General features: G+C 36.7%; 1 protein-coding gene across 3 annotated transcripts in view; it reads right to left on the minus strand.

Annotated features, from left to right (window-relative positions):
• CUL5 (cullin 5) overlaps positions 1-15,630 on the minus strand; it is a 116,498-nt gene that overhangs the window by 1,645 nt on the left and 99,223 nt on the right. For 2 of the 3 annotated variants that reach the window (XM_082343492.1, XM_082343491.1), the window contains 2 exons: positions 15,357-15,480; positions 7,884-11,497 (listed from right to left, as the gene is read on the minus strand). In XM_082343492.1, coding sequence (XP_082199618.1) covers positions 11,303-11,497; positions 15,357-15,480 — 319 coding nt within the window. In that variant the 3' untranslated portion in view covers positions 7,884-11,302. Of the gene's footprint in view, positions 1-7,883; positions 11,498-15,356; positions 15,481-15,630 lie in introns of those variants that run through there. The other variant, XM_082343493.1, reaches the window with a different exon arrangement.

A 15,630-nucleotide genomic window follows, 5' to 3' on the forward strand; every position in this document is an offset into this window, starting at 1 on the left:
GGTTGAGGGATGTACAGAGAGCAAGAGAACAGCCATCTTGGGTGGCCTCATCATACAATTAGCCTACCCTACAAGCTCTTCTTTCAATATGACTCATGCTCACTCCTCCAACCAGAGGTGGGGTTGGTGTTCCCTCCCCTTGAATCTGCGGAGGGAATACTGACTGCCCTGACCGTGGAGTATCACAGAAGTGAGGTATGTGACCTCCCAGGCTAGGTCTAGCCAGAAATAGGGATTAAAAAAAGCTCTCTGATGATTTCCAGTCCCAGCCTTCAACCTTCCCAGACATCATGGAGCAGAGACCAGCCATCCCTTCCTGTGCCCTGTCTGAATTCATGATCCACAGAAACGAGAGAAAATAAATGGCTATTGTTTTAAGCCACTATGTTTTGGGGTCATTTTTACATAGCAATAGATAAATACAGCACCCTTATCTTTACTTTCCCAATCACCCTAGGTTGGTCCCTTATAGTGGTGTGTAATACCTTCACCTACCAGATCCTCTATAATCAATAGGTCACCAAGTCCTGCCTCCTTTCTTTGAACGTCACACTCAAGCCTTCTCTCTTGCTGACCCTACTGTAGGCCAAGCACAAACCTTTTCGTACCTACTGCTTTAATGGTTGTGAAAGGAGATCATTACAATGTGTACCAGTGCTGAAATTGTGTTTGTGTGTGTGTGTGTTTGTGCATGTGTGTGAAATGTGTACGATATATCAGATTTTTATCTGAAAAAGTTGAATTTTAAAGAAATAACTGAGAAAATTAAACAGCTAGTCTGGCCTAATAAACAGAGGCCAAGGCTAATAACTACACTAGGTGAACAAACAGCAAAAGATGACTGGTTATAATAATAGCTCCTTACATAGTTCTTAGTATGGGGCATTTCTTTCACTGTTTAATTCTTTTAATCCTCACAAAAACCCAATGAATTAGGGAGCTCTGTTACTCATATTTTATAGATGAGGAAACTTAGATTCCATAAACTGTCTAAGGTCACAGAGCAAGTAATTAGTGACAGAGCTACAATTTGAACCCAGGCTATCTGCTTGCCAGAACTAGGCTCTTAACCTCTACATTAGATTTGCCTTAGGAGAGACTTGCCTTAGAAGCACGGGGGTCAGCTTTGGACATTTCTGCTGTCAAAAGCACTATCAGGAAATATTGTCACTATGTTGGACAGGATGACTTCTAGAGAAGTTCAAAGAGACTTAGGGGCAGTTGGGAGAGAAGGAGAGCAAATTTACTCCTGAGCTACAGCAGATAGCTTCCCTTCAAACTAAAATTCAGAAAAATAAGAAGGCCAAAATGTAGTTAATAATTTCATTTAAGAATCTAGGAATTTGAAAAGTCGGTTTTTTTTAAGAAAATAGGGAAATTTACTGCAACAAGAATAATTGTAGCACTTGAGTGGCTTACACTTAGACTCCTAAATAAATAAAATCTAATTCTGATCTTTATTTACATTCATCCAAAAAATTTAATTAGGAACCCATTCAGGATTAAAGCATAGAATTGGGAGTTAGGGCAAAGATGTAATTGTTGACGGTATTAAATAGATGAAATTACCCAAAGAGTCTACAGAGAAAGAAACTTGGGGAACACCTGCATTTAGGTGGAGGAAGAGGCCTCACCAAAGTAGATGGAGCAAGAATTATAAAAAGAAAGGTAGCAGAGAATCAGATTATGCTGTGAGTTGTGTCATGCTGCACCCTCCACCTCCACTTCTTTATACATCTGTGATAATCCCCATTCACACCCTGGATGTGAAGCCATAACCACCCCAAGGGGAAGCAGAACCAAAGCAAACAGACAACAGGACACTAAACTTTTTATTCCAGAATTCTGAAGTCACAGTTCAGGTAAAAGACAACAAATATTTGAAGTCCATTTTTCCTACCCTTACCCAATACTAGTTAAGTAGAACTCAGGGGAGAAAGGCTAGAGCTGGAGAGGGGGCCAGAGGATCAGCCTCTGAGGAGTGTCCCTGATCTCTGTCTCCTCCTGCAGCCCAGCCACAGGGGAATATGACATTAGAATCATCCCCTCTACACATACACAGACACACACACACACACACACACAGGATAAATTCAGTGGTATGAGGGAGAGTAGATCTCAGTTCCCTGATTCAAACCAGCTTGTCTGAAAAGGTGGCCCACCTGAGCACTCGAGGATAAATGGAAGATTGCTTAGGGTGCTTGGATATGAGGAGCCTAAGGTAGCCTCACAGAAAGTCCCCATGACCCAAAGAGCCCCCCATGGGTGGGCTAAATGGGTGATTTTCCTGTTACAGCTGTGAAGAGTACAGAAGTTAGCTGAACGGGAGCTGGTGATCCTCAAGAGGCTGCACTGTTGGGAAACTGGGCCTCACCATACAAGCCATACAGGTGTTACCATGCTGGATGTGAGGCAGACCAGGACGATATGATACCCAGGATAGAAGGGGTGAGGGGAACAATCCTGAAAGTGACAAACATTTAACTTAAAATTTATGAAAAGATAACTGAATTTGACTGAGTTTAGATGAAAATGACTAGATTAAAATTTCTTCCATGAGATAGAAATGAAGTGTTTGAATAAAAAAAAAGATTAAGTCCAGTTTAGAGAGAATTTAAAGCTTCTTTTTTTTTTTTTGCATATCTGAATTTGTAGCTTCAAGTTATCATTCCTATCACATTAGGTAACATAGTGTCTGGACACAGAGTCATTAATGAAGACTACATCTTTCGAAATGTACCTCATCTTAGATTCTAAGTTAACTACATTTGTTAGAGACCTAGCCAATAAGTGTAAGTGGAGTCTTATGTCTTGGAAAGTATACTATCAGTATTGACAAAATAAACTTTTTGGCCTCTTCCTCTTTATAAATGTCCATAACTATAGTCATAAGCCCCAGAGTGCTTTTCTAAAAGTATACGTTAGTTTTAGGAACATTAGAATAATATTTTCATAGCAGGGAACAAAGTGGAAAATAAACAATTTTCTTAAGAGTTTAGAAAAAATGCATGTATTAGATTCACAATACAAGGATATTCGTTATTCACTTCTAATTAAATTCCTCTATAACAAGTTAACTTCTATCATAGTTAGTCTGTTGGAATAACTCGTTGTACTAGGTTGACTAGTGTCCCCCACAAATCCTGCCTGTGAATGACTTTATTTGGAAATAGGGTTTTTGCAGATGTAATCAAGTTAAGATGAGGTCATACTGAATTAGGGTGGGCCCTAAACTAAATACAATGACTGCTGTCCTTATAACAAGAAAGGACACACACAGTGAGAGGGCCATGTGGAGGAGGCAGAGACTGGAGAGATGCACCTACAAAAAATGAACCCCCAAGGAATTCCAACAACCACCAGAAGCTAGGAGAGAAGCACGGAATAGATTCTCCCTTAGACCCTACAGAAGGTACCAACCCTGCCAACACCTGGATTTCAGACTTCTAGCCTCCAGAACTGTGAGAGAATAAATTTCTGTTTGTGGTACTTTGTTATGGCAGCCATAGGAAACTAATGTACTCACCCTGAGTCAAATTATATACGTCATTTCCTTATGTTTTCTAATTATATACCCCACAAAACATCTCCTTTCTTGAAATCCTGGGAAGGGCAGTGTCAAGAGCTTCTTTAGCAGACATTTAGAAATGTTTGTATCCCATTGTTGAAATAATTTTCCAAGCCCAGGGTGAAGCTCCTCCTGCGTCGGGTGCCACGTCAGCAAACTGAAACTTAGATAATTTTCATGTCCCTGTAAATGCTTCACTTGACCAGAAATAGAGTATATCAAACCAGCCAATCCCCAACTGCCAAGAATTTTTAATAACTTCTTTGTTCTAAGTAAGGTCAGATATGCAACCTCAGACAATTAACTTAAACCAAATACTCTTTCCTTATTCCCTGATTGACCTGCTAGCCTTATAAGGAAGTCCCTGACCTCCAAGCCAATTATGCTGTTTCCACTTTGCCACTTCTAAAGCTCTATAAAACTCGCTCTTGCCCCAAATCCCTCAGCAAGAGTGCTCCACTGCTTGTAAGGCACTGTACTCCCCCAAATCCATGGGGAGTACAAGTTTTCCCTTGAATAAAGGATATCAAACTCATTATTAAATTGTCCTGTTTTTGTCATCTGACAACATGTATTCAACAAGAAAATGATTACAGTAGGAAGATGGCGCAACAGGAGAGTTCCTAAAAATAACTTTCATATGATTTATCTTGGGGTTTAGAACAAAGACACAAAAGAAGATATTTTAGGAAGTTCTTAATGAGTGTAAGACAGAAGTCCTACTTGTCCCACGAATGACTTTTGGGCTTGTTACATGTTCCTCCACCTTTAGGAGGTCTGCTCAACAGTGGCTCCCAAGCCTTTCAATTCAATTTTACAAGTAGTGGGCCCCTAACTGAGCAAGGAACTGCACTAAAAAATGTGGGAAATTTTTTAAATGATGAAAGTCCTTTTCCTGCTTTTATGTTTTAGATTTGGAGTGGCTCCTCAGCCACAGGCTAAAAGGAATGACCCAATTCACATCTGCTGCTGTCTTAGGCCTCAGACATTGAGGTATGAGCTCAATTAAGAGAAAAATTAGAGCTAGGCCAGTGGTCCAGAAATGCCACAGATTTAAAGCAAACATAATCTTACTGACCACTACTTATCACTCAGTACATTTAGTCTACTTCCAAACATAGGCTAAGAAGCAACCCAACAGCTAGTCCCTACCTACTTCACCTGGTACAAGCATACTATGAAATGTTCTTATTCATTCAGTGAACACAGAAGTAAAGGCGAACAAAGGTCAGATTCTAGAGATAATACATACCTAGAATCAATAATGTGGTGTGGGGAGGGGTCAATAGACAGTCAAATGAAGGTTGCTAACCTGGAAGATGGAGATAGTTAAGTGGAGCAAGTCTGTGATGGATGATGAGATGTTCAAGAAATACCTGGAAATTCATGTTGATCTTGAGAGCAGTTGCAGATAGTCTGGAGCATCAACATGCAGATGGTGGTTGAAGCCACAGAGGGAGATAAAATTACCCAGGAAGAGTATGTAGCTCAGCAAGAGTAGAAATGGAGATGAAATCCTGGGATGTGCAGGCAGAGGAAGAGCCAGAGAATGAGACTGAGAAAACTAAGAGAGGTAAGTGTGGGACCAGGAAAGAATGGTATCTTTGAAGCCAAGAGATGAACCAAATTCAATAACCAGGAGTGTTCAAGGTGCAAATGCTGTAAGGAGGTCAAGTAAGAGGAAGATTGAAAATGAGCCTTCTGATTAAGCAATAGGAGGTCACTGATGACCTTGGCAAGAGGACCAGTGGGGACATAAGCCAATGAGTACTAAGCAGAAGAAACAGAGACAGACTGTGGACTATTCTTTCAAGATGTTTAGCAGAAAATGGAGGAAGGAGGAAAACAAGGTCATAACTTGACCAAGGTAGGGAAAGGCATTTTTTTAAGGATGGCGGATACTTGAATATGGTTGTAAGCCAGTGGTTCTCAAACTTCAGTGCGTCAGCATCACCTGGAAGGCTTATTAAAATTCAGATCGCTGAACACCCCCGAAGACTTTCTGAATCAGTAGGTCTGGGGTGGAGCTCAAGAACTTGCATTTCCAACAAGTTCTCGAGTGATGATAATGCTGCTGGTCTGTGGACCAAAACTTTGAGAACCCCCGTTGGAGGCTAAGGAGGAAATAACTAATAAAAGGATGTTTGGAAGATATAGGAAATGTAGGTATTTTGGAGCAAAACACAGAAGCAGAAGGAATTCAGTGAAAAGATTAAAAAAAACAGTTGGCCTCGAGTAAGAAGTGAGGCAGCCCTTCCTCTGAGATAGGTAGGCAGATGAAAATGGGCACTGTTAGAGGTAAAGTTTAGCGGTAGAGAAAGCAAGTTATGAAAGTGCATGCCTGAAAGCTTTATTTTATTTTCTCTGCTTATATTCCCAAAGTAAGGTCATCTGCTGAGAATGGAGGAGGTAAGGTACAGTAGGGGGAAAGAAAATTACACACTTAGCAGCCATAGGAAAAGGGCCTTGTAAAGGTAGTCCCAAGCCCCACCCTTTCTTAGAGGTATGATAATTGTGGTCTCTTAACAGGAGTGTTAATTTTCAAACCTGGCTTGTTGCAAAGTTGGCTCTTTCCTCTCTGCCTTCCTGGTTCCCACTGCTACCCTTCAACCATCAACCACTGTCAAAGAAACATCTAAGTAGTATCAGTCTGCTTCAGCAACCACAATAATAATAAAATATTGCCTTTATCATTAATGAAAATGGCAAACCCCAATAACACCCAGGGAAGTCTCCTGTCATTCTTTAAATAAAAGCAGCCAAAAACTAGTATAGATCTAAGTTTGAATCAGCACTTGTGACATCAGGCTGTTACCAATTCAGAGAGCAGGCTGCTACGTACTCTCTTTACCCACTGTGGGATCTCACTATCAAAGGTTTTTAATCTTGAGTGTTGGAATACTTAAAATTTATCCACAGAATTGTTCGTATGTTTATATGCATGTCTTTTTCTTTAATGAGATGCTCATAAAAGTCTGTAACTCCTCAACAGTCTAAGACCCCTGTTCCAGACTGTCCATTGGTTAAAACAGAAGTTTAGTGACATGCAGAGTCCGTATTTGATTTTACAGTCTAGAACAGGCAATTAGAAAATAAACTCTTCCCATTTAAAACAAAGTGTTAAACTCTACTCTGTTCTCAGGCACACACGCCTCATTCATTCGATCCACACTTGAATGCCTTCTGTGTGCCAGACACGTTTCTTTTTGCATTCAGTTTTAGCAGGACTGGATTCAACCTTGGATATTTAGGGGATTCTCTTTGAGAAAAATAATATAAATCACAAATACAAAACTCTAAGGGCCCCTCCCAGCGCCTTGGGAGACATGTGCAAGTAAGGGGCCCAGAAGCTTCTGCCTAAGTTTCTATGCCTAACTTGTTTCTAGGTTCTGGGGAATCTTAAACTGAGGCCACACTTTTCTCTGCCTTCATTTCCAAGTCAATTTCCCCCCACTCCCAAATCCCAGAAAGTCCAAGGTTGATTTTAGGGTCATTATGAAGTGCTAAAGACTGAATGTCTGTCTCTCTCCAAAAATCATATGTTGAAACCTAATCGCCAATGTGATGTTATTGGGAAGTGGGGCCTTTACTTTGGGAGGTAATTAGGTCACGAGAGTGGAGCCCTTGTGAATGGGATTAGTGCCTTTATAAAGGAGACCCAGAGCTCTCTAAACCCTCTTTCTGCCATGTGAGGACACAGTGAGAAGTCAGCAGTCTGCAAACTGAAAGAGGTTCCTCACCAGAACCAACCATGCTGGCACTCTGATCTCAGACTTTGAGCCTGCAGAACTATGAGAAATAAATTTCTGTTGGTTTATAAGTCATGCAGTCTGTGGTACTTTGTTACAACCACGAAGACTAAGGCACAGTCCATCTTCATAACCTTATTACAACTATCTCTAGCTTTGAAATTTAAATATTCACAAACTTCCAAAAATACACAAAACATGAAATAATTTGTTTTATACTTTTTACTTTTGTCTGATATAAAATTTAAATTTTGGTTATGACATGACCTATCTAAACGGATGAATGAATGCATTAATCACTTTCAGGTTTGAAAATTCTGACTTCTTCCAGGCATGATAGCCCTATGCCATCATCAGTGGAAAAGCTACATTCCTGTTAGCTTTCATTTTGAACTAGATTTTGAAATTTAAAAGAAATAAGTGGGTTACTTTTCATATTTCTGATTCCTAAGGCTGGCTAAGATTTACTATTTCACAATTAAATATATAAATATACCTATTATAAAATTTTTAACTAAACTCTTAGGAACTATTTTACAGTAGAACATCAACATTTTCTTGATAGGTGAAAGCTTTTATATTACATTTTTATTTTGCAAGAAAATAAATTATACAACTTAAAAAATAAAATCCAAAAATTAAGCAGTTCATCAAAATATTTCAGCCTACTGCATACAGAAACTGCTACCATTTAAAATTGTACAGCATTATCATCTCAGTATGTAGTGGCACACATTCAAAACTGTATATACGAGGATAGATTACAACTTAGGAACTCAAATTTGTTCAACACTCCAGACAACATATATAGTGTAGATGACAGGAAAGCTCTCATTGTAATGTTTATTTCACAAACATGACATTGGAAGAGTTTATAAGATAGCATCCCAGTCATTTACATGAAAATAGAAAAAACAAGCTTGAGTTTAAGATAGCAAATCTTTCTGGAAAACTAGCAAAACTTTCACCCAAATTGAATTTTTAAAATTTACCCTTTGAGCAGGGCCAATGACATCCTACTGCAAATAATACAAAATACTTTTAAACTGCTCCGGTCATAGTTTGTATTAAATTTAATAAAAGGTAAAAATAAGAAAGCTAACATTTCATTTTTGGAAATTTTAACATTTATGCACAAAATAAGAGAAAGAGACTTAAAGTTTGCCAGAATGCAGGGACCCCTCCAATAAATGTAAAAATTGGAAGACTTCAGAATTTATTTCAAGATACTCATTAAATCATTAGAACAGTAATACTCTAAATATTTAACTCATTGTAAGCATTAAAATTGTTCTGTATTTTCACTTTGTAAGTTTTGTTTCATATCTACTTACTCTGGCAATGAGATGGCAATAAAGGTTAACATTTTCAAGATGGCTCCACCTTTATATTAGAAGATGAATGTTCAAATCTTAACCTCTGAAGTGTCCTATTGCCATACTGCTCATGAAAAAAATATATGCATATATATGTATATATTTTTCCCCTTAACTATGTCAGAGTTCATCCCTGCTCAGATAGCACTAATTTTAAGTGCACATTAGAGAAAAGGGACTTAGTAATAAAGGATACTAACTGTGATTCTGTATCTTTAGCAAATTGCTGGTAGTTTTTTATCCAGATCCTTTTTTTTTTAAATTAGCAAATCTGTTGTCAAAATATATCTAAAGAAAATTCAACAATGGTATAGGCACCTTGTCAACTAAATGGTTTTCATAAACACCAAAAAGTAGTCAGATAAACTTTTCTATACATAATGAACAAAATGATGAAAACTGTAAGTCTACAGTATTTGTTGCTGTTCTATTCCCCAAAATACAATTAGGACATAATTAGCAATTTAAAAATTTATAAAATTTAATAGAAAACTTTGCTATGGATTTAGAGTTACCCACTTTTGCATTAAATTTGCCTTTATAAATCAAAACATCATGGCTCTCATTTTTAAATGACTAAAAAGATTAGAAATTCCAAAAAAAGTTCTGAGAACTATTCTGGTTTAAAACAACAATAAATCTTAAACTTTAAGAAATGGCCTGTAATTTTTCCTTCCATTGCTTCCTCCTTTGGCGCTCCTGTATCGGACAAGCAAATATGCCAATACCAAACTATTTGTTAAACATAAGGGCCACAATTATTACCAAATTATCAGTTCTTAAAAATTTTGAATTTACCCATTGTTAACAGTCATCTAATTAGAGAAAACAGTGAGCGCTAATTTAGTTTAACCTTCACAATATGCTTGGTCTAATAACTGACATATGCTACCTTAGAGCTCAAATGTAAGATTTTAAATTAGAAACAAAATTCCAATTTCCTATAAGTTTCAGAATAGGCCTTTGACTACAGCCAGCAAAACCTTAAATGTTTTAAATTTGCTGTCCTTCCTTTCAACAGGCAGCTCACAAAGTCTCTTGGGATTGGGGACAGATTCCATGAAATGCTCTTAAAAGCACTCTGTAATAATACTGTACGCCTTTCAACACTCTGGCACTCCATTTCCTACTATCATCAAAATAATTTAAAATATTACTTAATATCAAATAAAATATAAAATAATTTGCAAGAAAATTTGAAATGTGCACCACAATGAATAAAATCCATGTTGAGCCATTCTTTCCCAATGGGGAGTAAGTTTTTCTCTTTTAAGTTGTTCATGTCCTCAAGTCCTAAAATCTCCATTACTCTGGGTATTCAGTTGCCAGCAACTAGTAAGTTGCTACTTTGGATTGACTAAAAGGAACAAGGTAAGTGTTGCCTTCTGAACATTTTTTAAATGTTTACTTTTAAAATATATAAATATATATGTACATATATTTGGCAAGTGTACTGCTCATATTAAGATTGCAACAATTTTGCTTATGCTTTTCAGGTCTATGTTGTGGTTTTTCTCTTCCTCCTAGGTGACTGATACTTAATTATTACTTTTTAGAACAGAATGTCTTCCTTTCCAGAAACCTGAGGTTATAAATCCCTAATCATGAGACTTTAAAATGTCAAAATATTTCTATGCTACAGATTAAGAGGTCAGTTACATAACTGTATTATATTAAAGCAGGAGATTTCTGTCTTGTTTTTAATAAATTTGAATATGGCATAATAAATATTAAGTATATAAATATTAAGTGTCTTAGTAAACATTTAATATGCTTGTTTTGCTGTTTTGACTCTGCAATCAACCTACCTATCTCCATACATTTTTTCAAACAATTAAAATAATAATTAATATGAGCTTCACTTTTTCAAAACAAGCTCTCTTAGCCATGTAAGATTTTAAAAACTCTTCATCATTTAACAATAAACAACTAAGACAGTAGTCTCCTGCTTAAAAGAAAGCCAACATTTTTTAGTTGGAAAAATTTAATACCATTTTTAAGTCACCACTAAAATCCAGTTGCTATACTGAAGCAGTGTTTGAACATATAATTTGATACTATTATAAACTTATCTTTTCACCTACATCTGCCCTGTCCCAGTGTTGTGTAGACCAGCTCACTCTTTTGATCAAAAGAAACCAAGAGTGCTATTTCTAGTTTTAATTGCATTTTTTAAAACAAACGTTAACAGCATTTTTCAGCACACAAACATCTGAAGATCCTTCCTTGTGCAAGTACATTTTTGTAAGAGAGGAAAAAAAGAAAAAGAAAGAAAAAAAAAGCAACAAGAACCCCACTTTCACCCTTCCCAACTGTATTTCTTCCGGTGGGTATAAATCAGATTTTTAAAAGTTCATAATGGGCTCTTCATGAATGCAAGTTTCTCCACAAAACGGCATGCTGTTAAAACAGAGTGTGCAACATGAAGGGAATGCCACCATGCTAACTAATGTGATTGGCAAAATATAGTTGTTTTGTTAGGTAAGGCAGAGATTTTAATATTTATGTAATCAAAGTCCAAATAAACCTTCCTCTAGCACAAACTGCAAGAACTTTCTGCCCAAGCACTCCAAAATTTGGGTTCTTAATATTGTCCATGATATTCAAAATTATGCCATATATATGAAAGTGTTGATATCAGATTCATCTCTTCTGATGTATTTGTGCTCTATTAGCCATTCTATTTGCTCTTTTATCATTTTCTTTTGTGGCAAGAACATGTTTTTCAAAATTTCTACTAATTCAGTCTGCAGCTGAGCATTACTAATTTTCTTTCTCATCTTCATTATTTGTATGATAGCTTCCTAAAAGAAAAAATAAAAATGAAAAATTATTTTAAGTAAAACAAAACAAAAAATGACTTTTAATGTATTTTATCTTCTATCCAATACCTATCCAAATGATTAGCAATCACTAGATTAATCTTGAGACCAGTATCTTTTTTTCACTCTGAAAAATAAAATCTGCATACTATGGAGATTTTAAGAAATGAGGAAAAACAAAATTACCCATAACTTCCCTGCTGAAAAGAAAATCACACTTAAGGTTTTGGTGTATTTCCTTTCATTCCTTCGTATCCACACTATGTACATTTAAAAAGTTTATTTTACCTGTGAACACAATATGTATATAACCTGGTATTGTGTTAAGAATCAACTATCAACTAAGATACAACAAACCCCTTACACATACTTTTTCCCTTGTATTCACAGTTACTTCTTTGTATAGCAGTAGAGGCCAGTTGCTGTCTGTTTCAAAAATTAATAATTACTATTCTTTATAAATTTATCAGATTAATAAACTGTACTTGTTATAAGTATCTTCAGTTTGTACTGACTCAATTAAATGGATTTAACTTTCTGTAGGAGTAAGCACTTTTCATCTAAATCAATTTTATCAATAGCTTCCTTGATGATTTCTTTAATTACTATTATTCTTTTAATAAGGAAAATTAGAAAATTACTACATATTTTCTCTTTTGCCTTTTCCAGTACAACGTGTCTGCTTAGTCAACAAAAGGCATTCATCTGCCTTAGTGGAAGTTAGAATTCATTATAAAAGAAACGTGAAAACATAAAGGAATCAATATTTGCTTTTTAACATTGAAAATGGAGTTTGGCTACAAGGCAATAAGGCTTGGGAGTCAGGTACTACTCAGTATGAGAAAAGTATACCTTCAACTTCCCCTGTACAGATATGAGGATTCCTATACTGCCACTAGGAGGTCAGGTGAATTACTCCCAATGTCAGTATGTCCAGATCCAGGCTCTTGATCACAGGGGTTTATGTCAAGGGTCCAGAAAGAAAGAAGGAAGATGGAAAAAGTATGTCCCCCTACAGGCACTTGTACATTACAGAAACCAGTAAGTAGGAGAGAAACAACTGTAAATATTCCAATTTCTCCTCTTCTAGCTTTGGTAGAGGTGAAGATGGCTGTGTTAGAGATGTTAAGAGAAAAACAGAGGAGTTCTGGCCCTGGCCCCATTTAATAGGTTGGAGGTCACTTGAAAAGTGGCATGATATGATGGAAGTAATTTGCCCTCCTGAACTTCTCTCAGTTCCCATATGATGCAGATAGAGTTTAGAGCCAATGGACCTGCCACAGGGCCTTCAGTGTCAGGAGAGGGCGATCCTGTAACAGCAGATGATAACAGTGTGCCATGTAGGCCAAGGGCCACAAAGAAGATGTAGCAGAGGCTCAGAGGGCTCAAGAGCTCAGTAAGAGCAGAGGACAGGCAGCCAGAACAGGAAAGAGGCCACGTGGTCCTTACCCACTGGAAAAAGAATAAACCATAGTTCATCTGCTACAGACATCAGCAATAGATAGCAATAGAAAGTCAAATTCCCATAGGTGACAGATAAAGCACTCTAGAGCTGACAAGACCAAAAACCCAGAACACTGTTACAACTGTATAGATAGGACAATCCCTTCACTGTCACTATGAAGTCAAGTGAATTTCTCTCAACCTCAGTACATGCAGATGCCATCTGTGAAAACAGCAAAGAACAGGGATGGGTGGAGTAGAATCAGGGAGAAATAAGAAAGTCTGAGCATTACCTAAAAGGATAGCTTGGATTAGCGGATTGAGCATAATTATGAATCAGTTTTAGACAAAACAAAAAAACTTCATTTTCTTTGCACATCTTACAGTATGACTATACCTGCCCATTCTACTTCATATCTCAACTCTAATCCATCTGTATTTATCCTGCTGTAGCCATAAACTAAGACTATATCATGCTTTTTCCTCCCAGAAGTAAAATTTTCCAAAATCTCTTATTGAATAATACATTCTCTTTTCATGGGCCATGGAAATTATTTCCTTTATTGCAAAGTTCATCTACACTTACATAGGAGGTTTAATTCTGAGCTATTTTCTTCTATTAATCTGTATGCTATGCTATTTTATTTTTGTAGATATTTTAATAAGTTTTAATATTTGGCAAGGCAAGTTCCACCACCATTAACACCTTATTTTTTTAAGGTTCTCAATCACTCTCATCTATTTGTTCTTTCTGATAAAACTGAGAATCAATTTTTAAAATTCCAAAAATATTCCTAGTTGAATTTTTATATGAAATTCAGTAGACTTGTTACTAGTATGGGAAGTTATTCAGCCTTATCATTAAAAAATATGGTATTTCGGACTTCCCTGGTGGCACAGTGGTTAAGAATCCATCTGCCAATGCAGGGGACATAGGTTCGATCCCTGGTCTGGGACGATCCCACATGCTACGGAGCAACTAAGCCTGTACACCACAACTACTGAGCCTGCGCTCTAGAGCCTGTGAGCCACAATTACTGAGCCCACGCGCCGCAACTACTGAAGCCCGTGCGCTCTAGGACCCACGTGCCGCAACTACTGGGCCCGTGTGCTGCAGCTACTGAAGCCCGTGCACCTAAAGCCTGTGCTCCACAACAAGAGAAGCCACCACAATGAGAAGCCCGCGCCCTGCAACAAAGAGTAGCCCCCGCTCATCGCAACTAGAGAAAGCCCGCACACAGCAACGAAGACCCAAAGCAGCCAAAAAAAAAAAACCAACAAATGGTAATTCATGTTAAAAAGAAGCCAGATACAAAGAGTACACTGTCTGATTCCATGTATATGAAGACCGAGAACAGGCAAAACAAAGCAATGGTGATAGGAATCAGGTGGGTTGAAGGGGGAGATTGGCTGAATGGAGACATGGGGAAATTACTGGAGTGATAGAAATGTTCTGTATTTTAATTGAGGTGATGGTCACACAGGTATACACATTTAGCAAAACACACTGAAAACTATGAAATATGTATTCTATTTTATGTAAGTTATACCTCAATTAAAAAATTCAGTAAGAAAAAAAGGAACATGATCTTTCTACTTATTCAAATCTCCTTTTGAATCTCTCAGGCAAAGGCCCCTCTCTTCATACAGGTCCAACACACTGCTTTTTAAAGAAATGCCTGTGAATTCTATGGTTTCTTCTTTTATTTTCTTAAATTTATTTATTTATTTGTTTATTGCTAAATAGAAAAGCATTTGATTTTTATTTATCTTTTCTCTGTTCCTTTATCATATTATATGATCTACAAGTAGTGAAAAATTTTAATCTTTTCTTCTTTTTTGTTTCATGCTTGATTGCACTGGCCAATAGTTTCAAACAATATTAAATGAAAACAGTAAAAGTGGGACAACTTGGTTTTAATAAGACTATTTCTAAAGTTAAAACAGTCATACATTAGTTTGCAATAGGTATTCTTTATCATGTTCAGAAGGTATAATCCTAGTTTTAAAATATGTTTTTTAAAGTGTCCCTAATTTCCCATTACAATGGAATTAGAAGTGTTAAAATTAAATTTTAAATACTCAATCCTAGAATCGTACTTGTTGTTGATATACATTTATTCTCTTTGACATGCAGTCAGAGAAGTCTAACCTAAAACCAAGGTTTTGCCCAACCAACAGAACCTACCAGAGACCACCAAGTCATATAGACATCTCTTTGAGCAACTAAGAGAATGTTACTAATACAATTTTTAAATTTCAGTAAATTGAAAATTAGCTCTTCTGTACGAAAAGTCTGAGTACCTACATTCCTTTAATTTTAAAAAAAGATTTGAAGATTAAAAAAACAGCAACAAAGTTTTTCAAAATTTAGACATTCTGTCTTAATATTACAAACCTGGGTTCTCAGTATTCTTAGTTGAACTATTCCTTCATTCTCTTCTTCTCTCATCCTTTCTGTAGTGAGCTGCAAGCGTCCAATCAAGTTGATTTTACCCCTTTTCTGAACTTTTGCATTTTTTCTATAAAAAACATTAAATCAAATAGTTTACAGTGAAAGCCCTTTTAAACATCATATTATAGCAACAATGTCTAAGAGAAAATACTTAGAAATAGTCTAAAAATTAATATCCAACACTGTTTAAGGGAAAAGTAACAAATAACCAACATGG

Source organism: Balaenoptera borealis (genome assembly GCF_965194805.1).
Source record: "Balaenoptera borealis genome assembly, chromosome: 11".
NCBI classification, from domain to species: domain Eukaryota; kingdom Metazoa; phylum Chordata; class Mammalia; order Artiodactyla; family Balaenopteridae; genus Balaenoptera; species Balaenoptera borealis.